Here is a 15,452-nt window from a genome sequence, read left to right on the forward strand (position 1 = left end):
AGTGCTTGTCAGGGTGGGGGGTCCCCAGTTCAAATATGATTATTTTGGGGGGTTGAGAAAAAGGTTGAGAACCACTTTTCTTAGGAACAACTCTCGGCCAGGATGAGGAGAGGGAAAGAGAGCTTATAGGAACTTTGTGCCGCTGACCTGCATTTACTGACTCAATGCAGTTATGCTGCATTCTTTCTCGGGTCCTGCTTAGCAGGCGTTGGCTCTGCAGGCCTTTATGCAAGGATTCCAGCCCGACCTTCTTCGAACATATGTTCGCCTGTCAAGCCCACGGACACTCCATGATACCGTACCGTACAAGAAATAGACGTGCTAAGCCCATACTATGAGTGTTAAGGATTGTATGTTGGCCATGACGTTTCCTTGCCACCATGTATCTATGCACATAGGCCTACTGTATGTGCAAGCAGTGTGTTGGTAATGCACTGTATTTGTTTAAAATTGTACCTCCTCTTCAGGCATTTTGCTGTTTCTGTGGCACATCAGAATGTGAATGGCTTTTCTCCAGTGTTTTATTTGATAAACATCATCACTGAAAAGGTGTATAATGTTGGAGGCTTGTGACCAATTGACACTGCTTTTATAGGATCAGAAGGTGCGTGTGTGTCTAATAAATTACACTGAAAAAAGGTGAAAAATAACTTGAAAGGATAATGCAAATCAGGATATTTAACAGAATTGTAAAGCAGCATGTTTGTTCAGTTTCTTCAGTCGTTGTTGATCCACAGCTCTGTGCACCCATTAGATGTGTGTGTGTGTGTGTGTGTGTGTGTGTGTGTGTGTGTGTGTGTGTGTGTGTGTGTGTGTGTGTGTGTGTGTGTGTGTGTGTGTGTGTGTGTGTGTGTGTGTGTGTGTGTGTGTGTGTGTGTACGCGCGCGCGGCGAGTGGGTGGGTGCGTGTGTGTGCGTTTCGGGGGTGGGGGGTATGGAAGAACGCAAGCCTCACACGGGGGATAGGTGCTAAAATATACAGCGAGAACAACTTGGTGAGAATGTGACAGCAGAGTAGTAGAGAAGCAGGAGGTTGCTTAGAAGAGACGTGTAAGACTTGCCTGTTTTAACTTTTTATAGTAGTATATTTTCATCTGCATCTTCTCTGAAATGTTTTAATTTAATTTAATTAAATATAAAACCGTAAACCTCATACTGTCACGGTATGAATCTCAAAGGGACCATTTCACTTACATCAAACACTTTTTTCCGACACCCACATCCCCAGTCTTCATGTTGCACACACACACACACACACACACACACACACACACACACACACACACACACACACACACACACACACACACACACACACACACACACACACACACACACACACACACACACACACACACACACACACACACACACACACACAAACACACACACACAGAGCACAGGGAGAAAGAAGCCAACCTCTCAATTATCAACCTCTCTTCACTGCTCTCAACACCTCATGTTTCTCTGTTAATGACCGGATTAAAGCTCTTATTAAGATGCATTTAACCCGCAGACATGCTTCCATTCACATACTAGGAAAAGCCAATTAAAGCAAGGAAGGCCTTCAATTATGACTGACAAAGGCCAGAGTATACCAGCGCTTTGGACTACAAGGGAAGTAACAGAGTTATAGGACTGGCAGTATCACTACATACCTTTTATGACAAAAGAAAGATTGAACATCAAAGTAGCTGATATATATTTTTATAATTTACTACAGTGCAGAAGATACACTAATGACAATATTGACATGGAAAACTAGTTGGCTAGAGCAAAATAAATAATGGTGATGACTTGGTCATCTTAAATAAATGAAATACTTGTAAATAAAATCTTCTGTTGTCTTATTTAGTTTAGAACAAAGAAGCGACAAAACACCCATGCTCTTGAGTCACATCTAGCCTTAACACTATGAAAACTCAAGAGAGGAAAGGTGAAAATAAATAAAGCCAAGGTATCAAATCTAACTTTCAACCATCTTGTGTTTACCTGTTTAGTTTTTTTTACTTTAGTCATGGTAAACAAGATATTCTATCCCACAAAGGTTGTGTGGTCTTCCCCAGTCATCACCCACTATCACAGTTCAAAACTTCTAAACAAAGCTGATTAATTAACTCTCAGGCTTATACCTCTGAACCATAAAGAGCTTACAAATTACCTTGGTGGGGAAGTGATTACAGCCATGGAAAACAGTAAATCAATCAATGAATCTAATGAAGCCTGCATGCCATTGCTCGTATTTCGTTCTGACTTGCAGTCATCTGTGGAATAATAATGGGAAGGAAGGGGATCATAGTTAAATTGTTAATCATAAAGTGATACTGCAGTCAGCAGATTCCCATATCAGAAAAACATACTCAGGCTCTGCTGGCTTGCACAGAGAGGGCACATAATGTAGAAAATATTCCTTCCACCCCACTGGATAAAATAATATTTTATTAAACAATACAGATAATGTATTTGTTCCTTTGCTATTGCTGTGTTATTTATCAAAAGAGGATGCATTGAAAGCTATCCCTGATTTGTAAAAGTAAAGGCATGATGGCCCACACAAAGCATGTTGATAATGACGCCACAATCGAGATTGTGTCGAGGTCCTTTCTATACACTATTATATACATTCAATCCAGAGGACTGAGAGGCAGTAGCTTGTGACAGTCTTTTAGGGGTGCGGCTGACATTAGCTGACATTGGCTGATTGGCGGGCAGAGGCTCTTAAATTAGGTCTAAATGGACTGTAATTAGTATTGGCTTTGACTTCTCTGACTTCCTGTCAAAAATAAGTAAAGAGTTTGGCTGTGCACTAACTACTGTACCTGGTGCATGTTAGCACCTTATCAAGAAAGAAATGGTGCAAATCAGACCCATAACCAATCAAACCCTAATCATTTGATGACGAGGTCTCCCAGGGGTCTATCCTTGTCCCCCTCATTTTCTCACACCAGCCAATCTGCATTCTACAAGGCAAGCTCATAAACTCATAGTAACACTAGAGTTTGAGTGGTTCATAAAAAATGAGTGGCTAATGTGTACTTCACGTGGCAAGCCTGTGACGTCAATCCTCTGACATATCTTTGACGTATATGATGTATTTGTGATGTATGATTGCAGATTTGGCCAAGGTTTCAGCCTGATCCAAGCCTCTTTGACTAACGTTAAATATTTTCTTTTAGGTATAAAACAAGAACAATATCTGTCAGTGTGCACAAGAAATGTGGTGCTGATCGGTCCAGTGGTTTCGGTTTGTGAGATTAGCTCTGGAGACAGACACAGACACAGACGCCTTCTTGACAGTTAGCCTCCTGCAGAGCCACACCATAAAAACTAAATCCCAAACAACCGTTAGCAGTTGTCCATCAGTTTCGTAAGGTCATACACAAAACGGACACAATCTGTCAACCTTTGTTGAATACCAATAAAGCTCCAGCATACAGTAAACACAGCTTGAGTGGGTGGCCTACTTTTTAAACTCACACTACATCGATGGCGGATTGTGGCTCCACCCCGAAAATAAATCATTTTTTAATCCTTCTGTAGGGTTGATGCACTGCAGCGTTCTACAGTGGCTATCACCATAGGTGAGCCTTCAACTTGTGGTGAATACCAGTATGGTTTCCATACTTAATCAGGCCTCACATACTGTACATAAGCTGAATGTCAAGACTTTTAATGTCAGTGTGGCTTTACTGTCGTTTTTGTTTATAGTGTGTATGTGCTTGTCTGTAACATTTGTTTGTTGTGATGCCGCCTAATCTCAATAGAGACTACCTGGTTAAAAATGGTTAAATATATTTCTTTTAATCAGCCCACTGTGTTTGCACAGAGCTATTGAGAGTCATTTCCTTCAGACAGATAGTGTCTTCCATTATAAAGTCGTGCAAACAGGATCTCATTAGCAAATGCAAATGAGAAAACACCAAATCTTGACGGAGAGGCAGAAGTGTATCTCTGTGGGATAGCTGGAACATTATCAGCTCACCAACAGCCCCCATGCTGGGCACCAAATGTGATGGTCCGCTCCTGCTGCTACTCTTTACAGGACACAGGACTCAACCATAAATATAAGTGTAGGGGGGGAAGTCAAGGAAGGGGATCTCTGGAGGGCTTCACCTTCTGGTAACCTCGCATCACCAGTCTTTCCACCTCGGAGGAAAGCCTGGTGTCTGTTACTAAAGGCCCATATGATCCGGTCTAGGTCACGCCTACTGAAAAAGAAAAAAGAAAAAAGAATCCTGTTTCCGGATTGTCGCAATCCGGTTTTGCGGTGCCGCTTTGTTTTGGTTCCCCAATCCCTATTTAAATGGAATAGAATTTCCCCGTGGGATAATACGGATAATACAGACGCTAAATAGTCTCCGGAAAGTACACTCACATTTATATTTAAAAAATAAGCTAAACTACGCCGCATCAAGGATTTTATAGGACGGACCTATTTTGGGGTGAGACGTGTTTCCGGTTTGTCGCGATCCGGTCGCTGATGACGCGGATGACGTAGAGCTCCCGACCGGATCATATACCCGAAAAGGAATGGTGCCCAGGCTAACCTTCTGGTGTTTGAAGCCCATGAAAACTATTTCACTCCCGTTGTCTGCAATTGGTTAGGGCAGTTGTCATTTCACCTAAATCCCTCCAACACAATTACAGCCGATTAGTGTCAACAAACAGACAAGTGAGACAACTGACTTTTATTTAATCTGGTTGGTTAAACTATAAATGCATGTACAGTATGTCCTTCCTGAAAGACTGTTCTAGGAGGTAAGAAAGGGGGGGGGGGCCCATTCCGGTCAATCCCCTGAGAGTATACCCATTGTGACATCACAAGCTATAGCCGGGCAGAGTTCTGCACAGTGCAGAGTTCCTGGCATGGCTTTCGGGCCAACAGACCTTCTGCTCCCGCCAGGGTGGCAGTGGCCTAGGGCAGGGTGGTGGCAGCCAGGTCACCAGCTCTTTCCTCCTGCCTGGCATGGGCACCACAGTAGGATGGCAGGCCTGATGGCAATATGTCAGAAATAGCCCTTTAGATGTGTCAAAAACCAAGCACAGCTAGGGGAACCTCGACTGTGACCAAGAGTCAGACCATTCCACGGACTGGCTTAATAAAAAACAATTACAAAGTCAGATTACTATCCCCTTAAGAATTTAGCAAGGATTAAAGGACTTACAGTATGTCTCATCAGCAGGACTTGGAAGAATCTGTCTTTGCATTCATCTTCAGTCTTCAGAATGAAATGAAAATGATCAGAACGCTACTGCTCAAGTTCTTACTAATGCCAAGAAAGGGGATCATATCACTCCAGTTTTTATATCTTTGCACTGGCTTACTGTCTGTCAAATAAGTTATTTCAAAACATACTGTTGGTTTATAAAGCATTGAATGGTTTAGTGCAAATTTCTGTTTGTGTGCATTATCATGAACCATAGACCTCTCAGGTTGTCTTGGGCAAGTCTTTCTTAGACCCAGAACCAGAATCATAACTAAACATGGAGAAGCTTCATTCAGTTTGTATGCACCACATAATCTGTAACTTTGTTCTTTTAAATCAAAGCTAAATGTGTTTCCTTTGCAGTCTCTTACTGCTTATATGTCTCAATGCTTAAGGTTTTATGTAAATCACTTGGAATCACTGTGATGTTGAAATGTATCCAAATTATAATTAACATGCCTTGTCTTTGCCAATATGTACCAAATTGAAGTGGAGCACATTATGATATATTAAAGTAATCTAAGAATAAAGGCACAATTTGGTAAGTACTGACAGAAGTATTAAATCTCCATGATCGGATGAATCCGGATTCATTTGAATACAAAAGAAATCTATAATAGCATGGCTGGAGAAAAGGTTTCACAAAAGTTAAAAGTAAAGGAAAAATATTGACTTAATTCTCTGATTTCATTAAAGGGGGATGTTACTCAGTGAGTCAGACTAGTCAGTGAGGGGATGTCAAGCCACTCCTACTGTGGAAAAACGAAGAGTGTCAAAACACCACATTCACACTTCTGACTCACTGCTTTTGCCATAATCACAGCATGAGTGTGAGTGTGAGTGTGTGTGTGTGTGTGTGTGTGTGTGTGTGTGTGTGTGTGTGTGTGTGTGTGTGTGTGTGTGTGTGTGTGTGTGTGTGTGTGTGTGTGTGTGTGTGTGTGTGTGTGTGTGTGTGTGTGTGTGTGTGTGTGACATCATGGTTGGCCCACAGTGTGTGTGTGTGTGTGTGTGTGTGTGTGTGTGTGTGTGTGTGTGTGTGTGTGTGTGTGTGTGTGCGTGCACGCGCGCATGCGTACGTGCGCTCGCGCGCGCGCGCGCGCGCGCGTGCGTACGTGCGTGCACGCGCGTGTGTGTGTGTGTGTGTGTGTGTGTGTGTTGGAGATGTGGATTTCAGTCTTTGGAGAACGCACTCTATCGTAGATGAGGACATGAATACTTCTACTAAATTTAAAATACTCATATTTCTATGAGCACATTGCATCACTTGTTTCACACTATATTCCTGAACTTCTGTTTCCATCAAATCAAATATTGATCAATACAATGAGAAGAGGTGATTTACCCGTGGGCTGTTTACTAATCAAAAAGTTTGTTTGTTTTGTAAGCAAGGTCAATTATTTGATGTGTGGAGTGTTTATTTGAGAGGTGTCAACACTAATCCTCTCACCACTGGTGCCTCTTTGACATGTTAATGTTCCTCTAATAAACATTACCTGGCCTTACTTACTTCAAGACCCGTTCACTTCAAGTAACTTGAAGTTCAAGTTACTTGAAGTGAATGGGTCTTTATCAATTGCTGAGGGCAGGGATCATGACACAAAAATGGAACATTTAAAGTTAGCCTTTGACCCCAATTTTTTTTTTATGGTGGCCGACCCCAACGATTCAATTTAAGAGGAAACAAATGTGCATTAAAGTGATCAGCCTACCACTCACATGGGTGAGTTATGTCCACTTCATCTCAGCCATACATGCCACACATGCCAAAAGACTACTGCAGCAGCCCACCTATCAGAGACAGCAACGTGGAAGTATTTAGCCTGTTTGCAACATATAACACATTTTATAACTGTTCATGACAGTTAATGAGGCGTGGGGCCAGCAGTGGCCGAAAGGTTCAATCCCCTGGACTGTCAGGAAAAATCTGTGTGGGGAAGTTCAAGTGAATGACCAACACCCTGTTGAAGTGCCCTTCAGCAAGGCACTGAACCCCCAACTGTCTCAGTGACCAGCAGTACAAATCAATCGATTGATTATACGTATACAGCTAGTGAATGTGTTTCTGTGTGAGTGTGAAGCCGGGAGTTGCTGAAAAAGACCATTAATGCTCAGCGAGCCCTGGATAAATAAAGGTTCAAAAATAATTGTTAAATATCCCTTATCTTTACTTTGTGAGAACACAAAAGTAGCATATATTTTTTAATTATATTAAGTGTAATAATTTTCCTCTATAGGTTCAGAAATGAAAGGCACAAGTTAACAGACACTACATTTAAGTAACAATAATATTACTTTCTGATATCCTTGATTCATTTTCACAGTTAGTGAAGAATGACCTAATCTAAAACATCTATCCCTTAACAACTTAAACCCCAGCATCGGCTGAAAATAGCAGATCTATAAGCTCACAAAGCATCGCGCTGTGATGCGTTGTGAGCTTGTAGATCTGCTATTTTCAGCAAAAGCTTTGCCCACAATAACAGAAAACAGAAACAACACTATATTGAGCCCTGAGGAGGGACTCCGGTTACCCATATGGGTTCAAGGTTCAAGGTTTACCCTACTTTATTGTTACATCTTGTGTACAGGTACATAAGAGTAAAACATATTTTGGCTTGGCTTCCTTCAGACAATGCAGCAGCATCGATAATAACAACAACAGAACAATGATCAAAAATCGTCAAAAGATTTAAAGAAAAGAAAGAGAGTGCAAAAAAGAGCAAAAGGAGAATAAAATAGAGCATGATTGATTGATTGAATACTTCATTAGCAGTTCGCAAAAACAAAGCACAGGAAAGTACAGTTCAATACAAGGTCTGCTAAGAGGATTTTAAACCCAAGAAAGCCTATATGGCTTGTTTCCATTGGGGTCCTTTGTACTCAATTCATCGAATTGATCATCAAATGTAGCCTACAAACATGTGCATCATCAAATGTAGCCTACATGTGCATAAAAACGTGGTATATTGTATACAACCATCATTTGAATCAATGTAATAATATTACACTATAGTCATATCAATAATGGAAGAAGGACCCCCCCTCCCACACACACCTTCCTGGAGATCGGTAGCACTGTGATAATAGGCTGCCATCTATGTCGTCATCAGCACATAGAACACTTTGTGAAGCGCAAAGAGGCTTGAAGACAGACTGACTGACTGCACCTCTGATCCACACCTCCTCAGGCTTTATAGGGTGTGTATATATAGAGCCATATTACCATGTAGCCTACATCTACCGTTATAATCTACATAAAGCCTGTTGTTTTCATGTGCTGAAGCTCCTAAAAACAAATTTATATTGTATTTTTTTCCTATTTTTTCCCCCCTTTTTGTTTTCTTTTTTTTCTCCAAACGGTAAGATATGAATATGAACATGATGAATCTGATAAGGACGTGGACAGCAGGACCGTAGCCTTAATTGGTAAGTTTAATGTATTGTTTATTCTCCAGGCCTATAGTATACATGTCAATTATTTGTAAAAACGGGACCATCTGTAATGAAGGGATTATTAATTCAGACAACAGTTATTTTAACATCCATGGATGCATGATTTGTCAAGTATCCAACTTTTTCTTAGTTTGTTGACTAAGCTATGCCGTTTATATTTGTTCATCATTATCTTTCTGACATCTTTGTTTTGTTTTGAGAAACATGACAGGTTTATTGAACAGAAAAATATATCCTCCCTTGAGTTGAGTCCCTTCACTTCGGGCCTCAGTGGAATTCAGAATCTACATAATTTAAATTGACTACTCATGGCGGTGCTAAATAAATACATGTTTCATTATAGCCTACAAAATAAAATAAAATAAAATAAAAATTCCCAACTGCGATTTGTGCAATTTTACATTTGTTTGCAATTTACGAGAAGTAAAGATGTGTGTTTTTCTTTCTCAAGTCATACCGACCGACCGCAATGTTTTCTACATCGTTAGAGGCTGATAAATGTGCAAATACTTTTTGCAGAATGTTATATTATGTTGTAGGCCTATATGGGACAAAATTATCACTCAACAATAAAACAAACATAAAACAAAAATCACAATCTCTATGCTGGCATCTATCATAATTAAATCTAAACCAACAGTTTGAAAATATAGGGAATGCAGCACCAAATGTCTTGGCTTTCAGAAAAACAACAACAATAATAGTATAACAATTCTTCTTCTTCTTCTTCTTCTTATAATTATTTATAATTATAGCTAATAATAATAATAATAATAATAATTGTAACATCAGATTATGACTTAGTAGGCTAACAAAAACGTCCACAAAACTAAAAGAGAATACAGCCGTGTGTGGAATATTCTTGTGGAACAATAAAAGCATCAATAAGAAAGCAACCATTATTTGCTATTGGTTTTGTTGTAGCAAAATCTGCCTCAGAAGGAGTTTAAGCAAGTTGGAGAACATTTAAAAAAAAAATTACTAACTATAATGGTTATATATAGTCAGAAGAATCACAGTGCAGCACTATTGTCTTGTGCTTCGAAATGATGCTGCATATGTCTTTCATAAATTATGCTAACATGATTGGGCAAACTAACATGGACATTTTTACATTTCTTTACAACAGAAGAGCACTTAATCAGAAGAAACCCGCAACGGAGACATTCAGTGACTTTTGACCGGTGACCTGGAACATTGTCTAATAATTTAGGAGAAAAGTAAGAAATTCCTAATTCTGTCAAAAAAATATTTGCCCCCTGTATAAAGTCCAAGCATATCACCAAAAATGCCCCCCGAACTGTTTACTGTAGGCCTACATATACATATTTTTTATGTTTGATTACTACTCGTTTATATGATGTTTTTGCATACTATTGTCATTAAATGTTTCCATGAATTGAATACACCGGACCCCAATGAAACAAACCAGATAGTGCTTTCTTGGGTTTAAACCTATTTAGCATCCCTTTGTAATATAGAACTGTGGGCTAACTTTCTGTGCTTTTTTTTGTGTTGCAAACTGCTAAATAAAGTATTCAATCAATCAATCAGGAGAAAAGCAGCAACATGCTCGGCACCGAAGCAGAGAGCAACAACACCTTCCCCTCATCCTCACCTAAGGGTGCAGCGGGTGACGATGCGAGGCAAAAATCTCCCACCACGACCGAGGAGGAGGGTGACGATCTGACGAGTGGCATCAGCCGATACACAGCAGCAGAGCGCTACTACATCTCCACTAAACACAGTCCAGACGCGACCAATCCCTGCTCCTTTGTCCCCTACGCGGGCCACCAGTCCGGGGCGATGTACCCTCCTCCACACAGCGGGAGGTCTGTCACAATTATTAGCCTACGGTGGTTCTCAAACTTTTTCATGTCAGGGACCCCCAAATTGATATAAATTTGGCCGCGTACCCCCATCTGAAAATGTTTTGTGCCAGGGACCCCTGCAGAAGCAAAGACTTGTGTTAAAAGAAATTCGCTTTTTAAAATGAATATTCAAAGATTTGCAAAAAATTCAGATCTACAAATATCGAAGTGACAAGCTATATGAGCTTGTATATCTGCTATTTTTGAATAGCCAAAGTATAAAGTGGTTAAAATGATTGTTTTGAATTGATATATTAACACATTTTGCTGGGGACCCCCTGGTACCCCCCCAAGGACCCCTGGGGTTCCCCGAACCCCACTTTGAGAAACAAAGTATTGCATAATCGCCTAATGCAATTATTTGAGATTATCGCAATTATTTTTGCATAATCACATAATCGTTTCCATGTTGAAACATTTTCATACATTTTCAAACATTTTCCCCAAAATTGCAGAAATAGTTGATCTACAAGTTTACTAAGGCGCTTAATTTAAGAAATAGTGAAAATAGCAGAGTGACGCGTTTCAAGCTTGTAGATCTGCTATTTTCACTATAGTTTGGATCCCGGGGAGACATCAAATTTCTCTTTTGGGTCAGGAGCTAAAAAGTTAAGCTTGCAGATCAGCTTTTTCTGCTATTTAGAAAAGTATTAAACTTGTCAGTCATTTCTTTATATATTTTAAGTTATTTGTCATATCTGCCCTGTGCCAATTTTTGATCATGAAGCCTATAAGGCAAACAAAAATTAAGTTTATTAATTATGTTCCCATGTTCAATGCCAAAAACACAATTAATCAGGAGAAACCCGGAAACTATAATATACTATAATAAATAGTATACTGTATTATAACTATAATACAAAAACATTTGTATTCATAATGTTCCAATGTTCAATGCCAAAAACACAAATAATCGTTGATCGCATGAATTATTTAAGAGACAATTAATCGTCATCTTAAATGTGTAATCCTGACATCAGCCCTAGGTATCATCATCCCTCTGCACTGCACCTCGGCTTGCCTCCCACCATGAGAGCCATGTGTGCCAACGGCCGCATGAACCAGTTCAGCTCGCCTTATCATCAGTTGGGCCAGAGTGCTGCCGCCGGTTGCATCTACCCGCCCTACCCCAGCTCAGGGGCCGGTCTCGGCACACTGTCGTTGCATGCCACAGGATCGGCACTGAGGCCCCAGGTCTACCTCTGTAACCGGCCGCTGTGGCTCAAGTTCCACCGGCACCAGACAGAGATGATCATCACCAAACAGGGCAGGTGAGGGCTAGGTCTCATTATATAGGCTACTATCTATCTATGCATTAGGCCAGTGATTCTCAACCTTTTCAGGCCGTGACCCTCCCCAGAGTCCCCAAAATAATCATATTTGAACCGGGGACCCCCCATCCTGACAATCTCTGGGAATTTTAGGCATTACATTTAGTTTGACTTGCTTCCACAGATAAATATTGTGAAATTAGCAGATCTACAAGCTCACAACGCCTGGCTTTGCGAGGCGTTGTGAGCTTGTAGATCAGCTTTTTTCACAATATTTGTGTATAATATATTATATAATTTGACTATTTGGCCAATGTTTGACCAGTTTTATTGTATAGTTTGTTGATTACTTTTGATGGAGTAATGGTCTTTTTCTTTTTTTTTAGGTATTAAAAAGATCTTAAAAGTCCTTAAATTGTCACTTCACTGTCACCTGGGGACCCCCCAACATCATATGGGGACCCCGACCCACAGGTTGAGAACCACTGCATTAGGCTACTAGCCGCAGAAGTTCTGATCATGGTTGTATTATTTCCCTTATTCGCTCTCTATCTATCTGTCTACTATCCTGTGTCTTCATCTCTCGCTGTTTCTTCATTTGGTGCAGACGGATGTTCCCGTTTCTCAGTTTTAACATCACCGGTCTCAACCTGACGGCACATTACAACGTGTTTGTGGAAGTCGTGCTGGCGGATCCTAACCACTGGCGGTTTCAAGGAGGCAAATGGGTCACCTGCGGGAAAGCAGACAACAATATGCAAGGTATCTATTGGTTAGCCCAGTGGTTCTCAACCTGTGGGTCGGGACCCCCAGGGGGTCCCCACATGATTTTTCTGGGGGATCCCCAGATGACGGTAAAGTGGCGTTGCGAGGCGTTGTGAGCTTGTAGATCTGTTATCTTCACAATGTTTATCTGTGGAACAATATGTAATCAACTCATACAATTCTAAGTGCTTTTCAGGGTGGGGGGTCCCCAGTTCAAAAATGATTCTTTTGGGGAGTCGTGGCCTGAAAAGGTTGAGAACCCCTGTTGGGGGAATATTCTTCACTGAGTGTATAGCTATAGCCTATGTCTTTATATTAATCCTTAGTACAAATTAATCAACATTGTTTATGAGCAGTATGGCAGACAGAACAACGTTTGAAGTCAGTGAAAACATACATTTATTTTTTAGGGAACAAAGTGTATGTCCATCCAGAATCTCCGAACAGTGGGTCCCACTGGATGAGACAGGAGATTTCCTTTGGCAAGCTGAAACTCACCAACAACAAGGGGGGCAGCAACAGTTCGCAGGTTAGGAAAAACAAACACATTTAATTTATTTTTATCTGCATTGGTGAATACGCTATTGTTTTGTTTATTTATCAATCTGTTCATCTTTTACAGAAATCATGCTCTCCACGTTTTATCAAATCAGGGTTTGAATCTTATTTTGATTAAAATCATAATCAAAATAAGATAAATACAATCATAAAAGATGCTGTAAGGTCATAAATGGACCACTTGACGTATTGACCTTTCTTTAGCATTTTTGACCATCGTGCCCATTTAGGCCTAATAAGGAATTTGTCTCATCACAGTAAAATAAAATGTCTTTGTCCTTAATTGTTTTCTTTCTTTCTTTCTTTCTTTCTTCCTTCCTTTCTTTCTTTCTTTCTTTCTTTCTTTCTTTCTTTCTTTCTTTCTTTCTTTAATGCACACATAGATGATTGTTCTACAGTCTTTACATAAGTACCAGCCCAGGCTGCACATAGTGGAGGTGACTGAGGATGCGGTGGGGGGCATTAACATTAACAATGATGTCAAAACTCACACCTATACCTTTCCAGAGAACCAATTTATAGCTGTCACTGCCTACCAGAACACTGATGTAAGCATGCCCTTGGGAAATCTAAATACCCATGTTTTTATCTATCATTATTATTATGTGAATTGTTGTATTAATATCATATACTTAAAGCATTAGAATTACTAAAATATTTTTAAGAGCATGCTCTTGTTTTAGTCTACTTTTTCTGTTTATCCTTGCAGTGAAATATGGCCTTATAATAAAGTTGTTGTTTTTTCTCCTTTTTTTTGCTGTCTTTGGTTTTCTAGATCACACAACTTAAAATAGACCACAACCCCTTTGCAAAAGGATTCAGGGACAACTATGATTCGTGAGTAGTAGCCTACCATACTTCATACTCTTGTTATACATTACTTAACAGTATAGTCTGTATGTATATGACAATTAATTTTAATAATTCAAATTTTGTTTTGGCATGTTCATTTCCTAAAGTCTTTCACATTTTATGCCCCAATTCTATATGAACATTTGCTGCCTTTGACAGGGACTTATTTACAACACATCATGATATTTGCTACCGCGACTGTGCCCATGTATGTACAATATATCAAATGTATAACTGCATATTTTTCAGGATGTATACTGCCACTGAGAGCGATCGCCTCACACCGTCCCCAACTGACTTGCCTCGCTCCCATCAGATCGTGCCCGGGGCCCGCTACGCCATGCAGCCCTTCTTCCAGGACCAGTTCGTCAACAACCTGCCCCAGAGCCGCTTCTACAACAGCGAGAGGGCAGTGCCACAGACCAGCAGCCTGCTCTCCCCTCAGATGGAGGATGCAGCCACACAGAGGTGGTTTGTCGCCTCCATGCAGCAAGGGGGAGGTGGCAGCTGTACCAATAAGCTAGAACTCACCCCATATGAGGGCGACTATTCAAGCTCCCTGCTTACATATGGTATCAAATCCCTGTCCGTCCCAACATCCCATGCCCTCACCTACTATCCGGAATCTCCCTTCGCCATGTCTACAGGCTGGGGGTCCCGGGGGGCATACCAGAGAAAGGTCACCCCTAACCTGCCCTGGTCTCCCAGGCCTGTCCCCATGACGGGTTACCCGGAAGACTCGGACAAGCATAAGCCACAGATGGAGGATGAGATCAGTGGCAATGGAGGTCTGGTCTCGCCATGGACAGACGCGCAGGCATCGCCCTTAGACAAGGCAGACTCTGGGGCCCACTCCACCGCTTGCAAGAGGAGACGTTTGTCTCTCAGTGAGCCGAGCGCACCGAGATCACCCAGCAACATCAAGTGTGAAGACTTGGCCTCTGCTGCACACAACAGTAGCTCCTACAACAAGGAAACGGCCTCGTCTAAAAGTTTAGCAAATTATTACGCCTTCTACTCAAACCACTGAATTTGTTTGCCTCTGAAAGGTTTGGCCTTGTTTCATCTCTGTGGTAGATTGAGTTCTTGTTTCCAGTGTCATCGAAACCTGAAACTTAATCAGACTTTTGTTTCTTTATGACACAGGTTAAGTGGGGTACAATATTACTTTCCTGAAAGTTTCAGTATTACTTTCCTGAAATCCTACCTGAAAAGTACATTTTGCATTCAGCTTTTGAACAATCAGCTTCTATCTTTAAGTCTATATTTACACTTTTGAAAGTGCAGAAGCATTTGTCTTTTTTGTCAATGTAATTGTATTTTTTATTCATTGTTATATATGATTTTATTCAATGTCATGTACAGTATGTTTGGTTGTATGTATGTTTTGTTGAAAATAATTGCATTGCCTTCACATTGAAGTTTCCTGTTTACAAAACATGAGTTGTTATTTATCAAAGGCTTGTCAATGAAACA

General features: G+C 40.6%; 1 protein-coding gene across 2 annotated transcripts; it reads left to right on the forward strand.

The window, feature by feature from the left end:
* The first annotated feature begins 8,380 nt into the window (after positions 1–8,380).
* Positions 8,381–15,452, forward strand: LOC308083300 (eomesodermin-like). Of its 2 annotated transcripts, XM_080425575.1 has the most exons (10): positions 8,381–8,404; positions 8,571–8,632; positions 9,789–9,879; positions 10,214–10,491; positions 11,511–11,801; positions 12,409–12,563; positions 12,977–13,095; positions 13,508–13,672; positions 13,900–13,961; positions 14,226–15,452. In XM_080425575.1, the coding sequence occupies exons 4-10, from the start codon at positions 10,229–10,231 to the stop codon at positions 15,004–15,006; spliced, it is 1,836 nt and encodes a 611-aa protein (XP_080281701.1). In that variant the 5' UTR covers positions 8,381–8,404; positions 8,571–8,632; positions 9,789–9,879; positions 10,214–10,228; the 3' UTR covers positions 15,007–15,452. The 2 variants fall into 2 exon arrangements, with proteins under 2 accessions (XP_080281701.1, XP_080281702.1); XM_080425576.1 differs by lacking the exon at positions 8,381–8,404 and having other exon boundaries at positions 8,431–8,632; positions 9,792–9,879.

This window comes from Gymnoscopelus braueri, assembly GCF_963280865.1.
Source record: "Gymnoscopelus braueri genome assembly, chromosome: 4".
Lineage (NCBI taxonomy): Eukaryota > Metazoa > Chordata > Actinopteri > Myctophiformes > Myctophidae > Gymnoscopelus > Gymnoscopelus braueri.

Excerpts from the sequence above, each read along its gene's own strand:
- LOC308083300 (XM_080425575.1), top strand. The coding sequence starts at position 10,229 with ATGCTCGGCACCGAAGCAGAGAGCAACAACACCTTCCCCTCATCCTCA. Across the intron at positions 13,673-13,899 it reads CTGCCTACCAGAACACTGAT|ATCACACAACTTAAAATAGA; the intron begins GTAAGCATGCCC and ends TTGGTTTTCTAG. Across the intron at positions 13,962-14,225 it reads TTCAGGGACAACTATGATTC|GATGTATACTGCCACTGAGA; the intron begins GTGAGTAGTAGC and ends CATATTTTTCAG.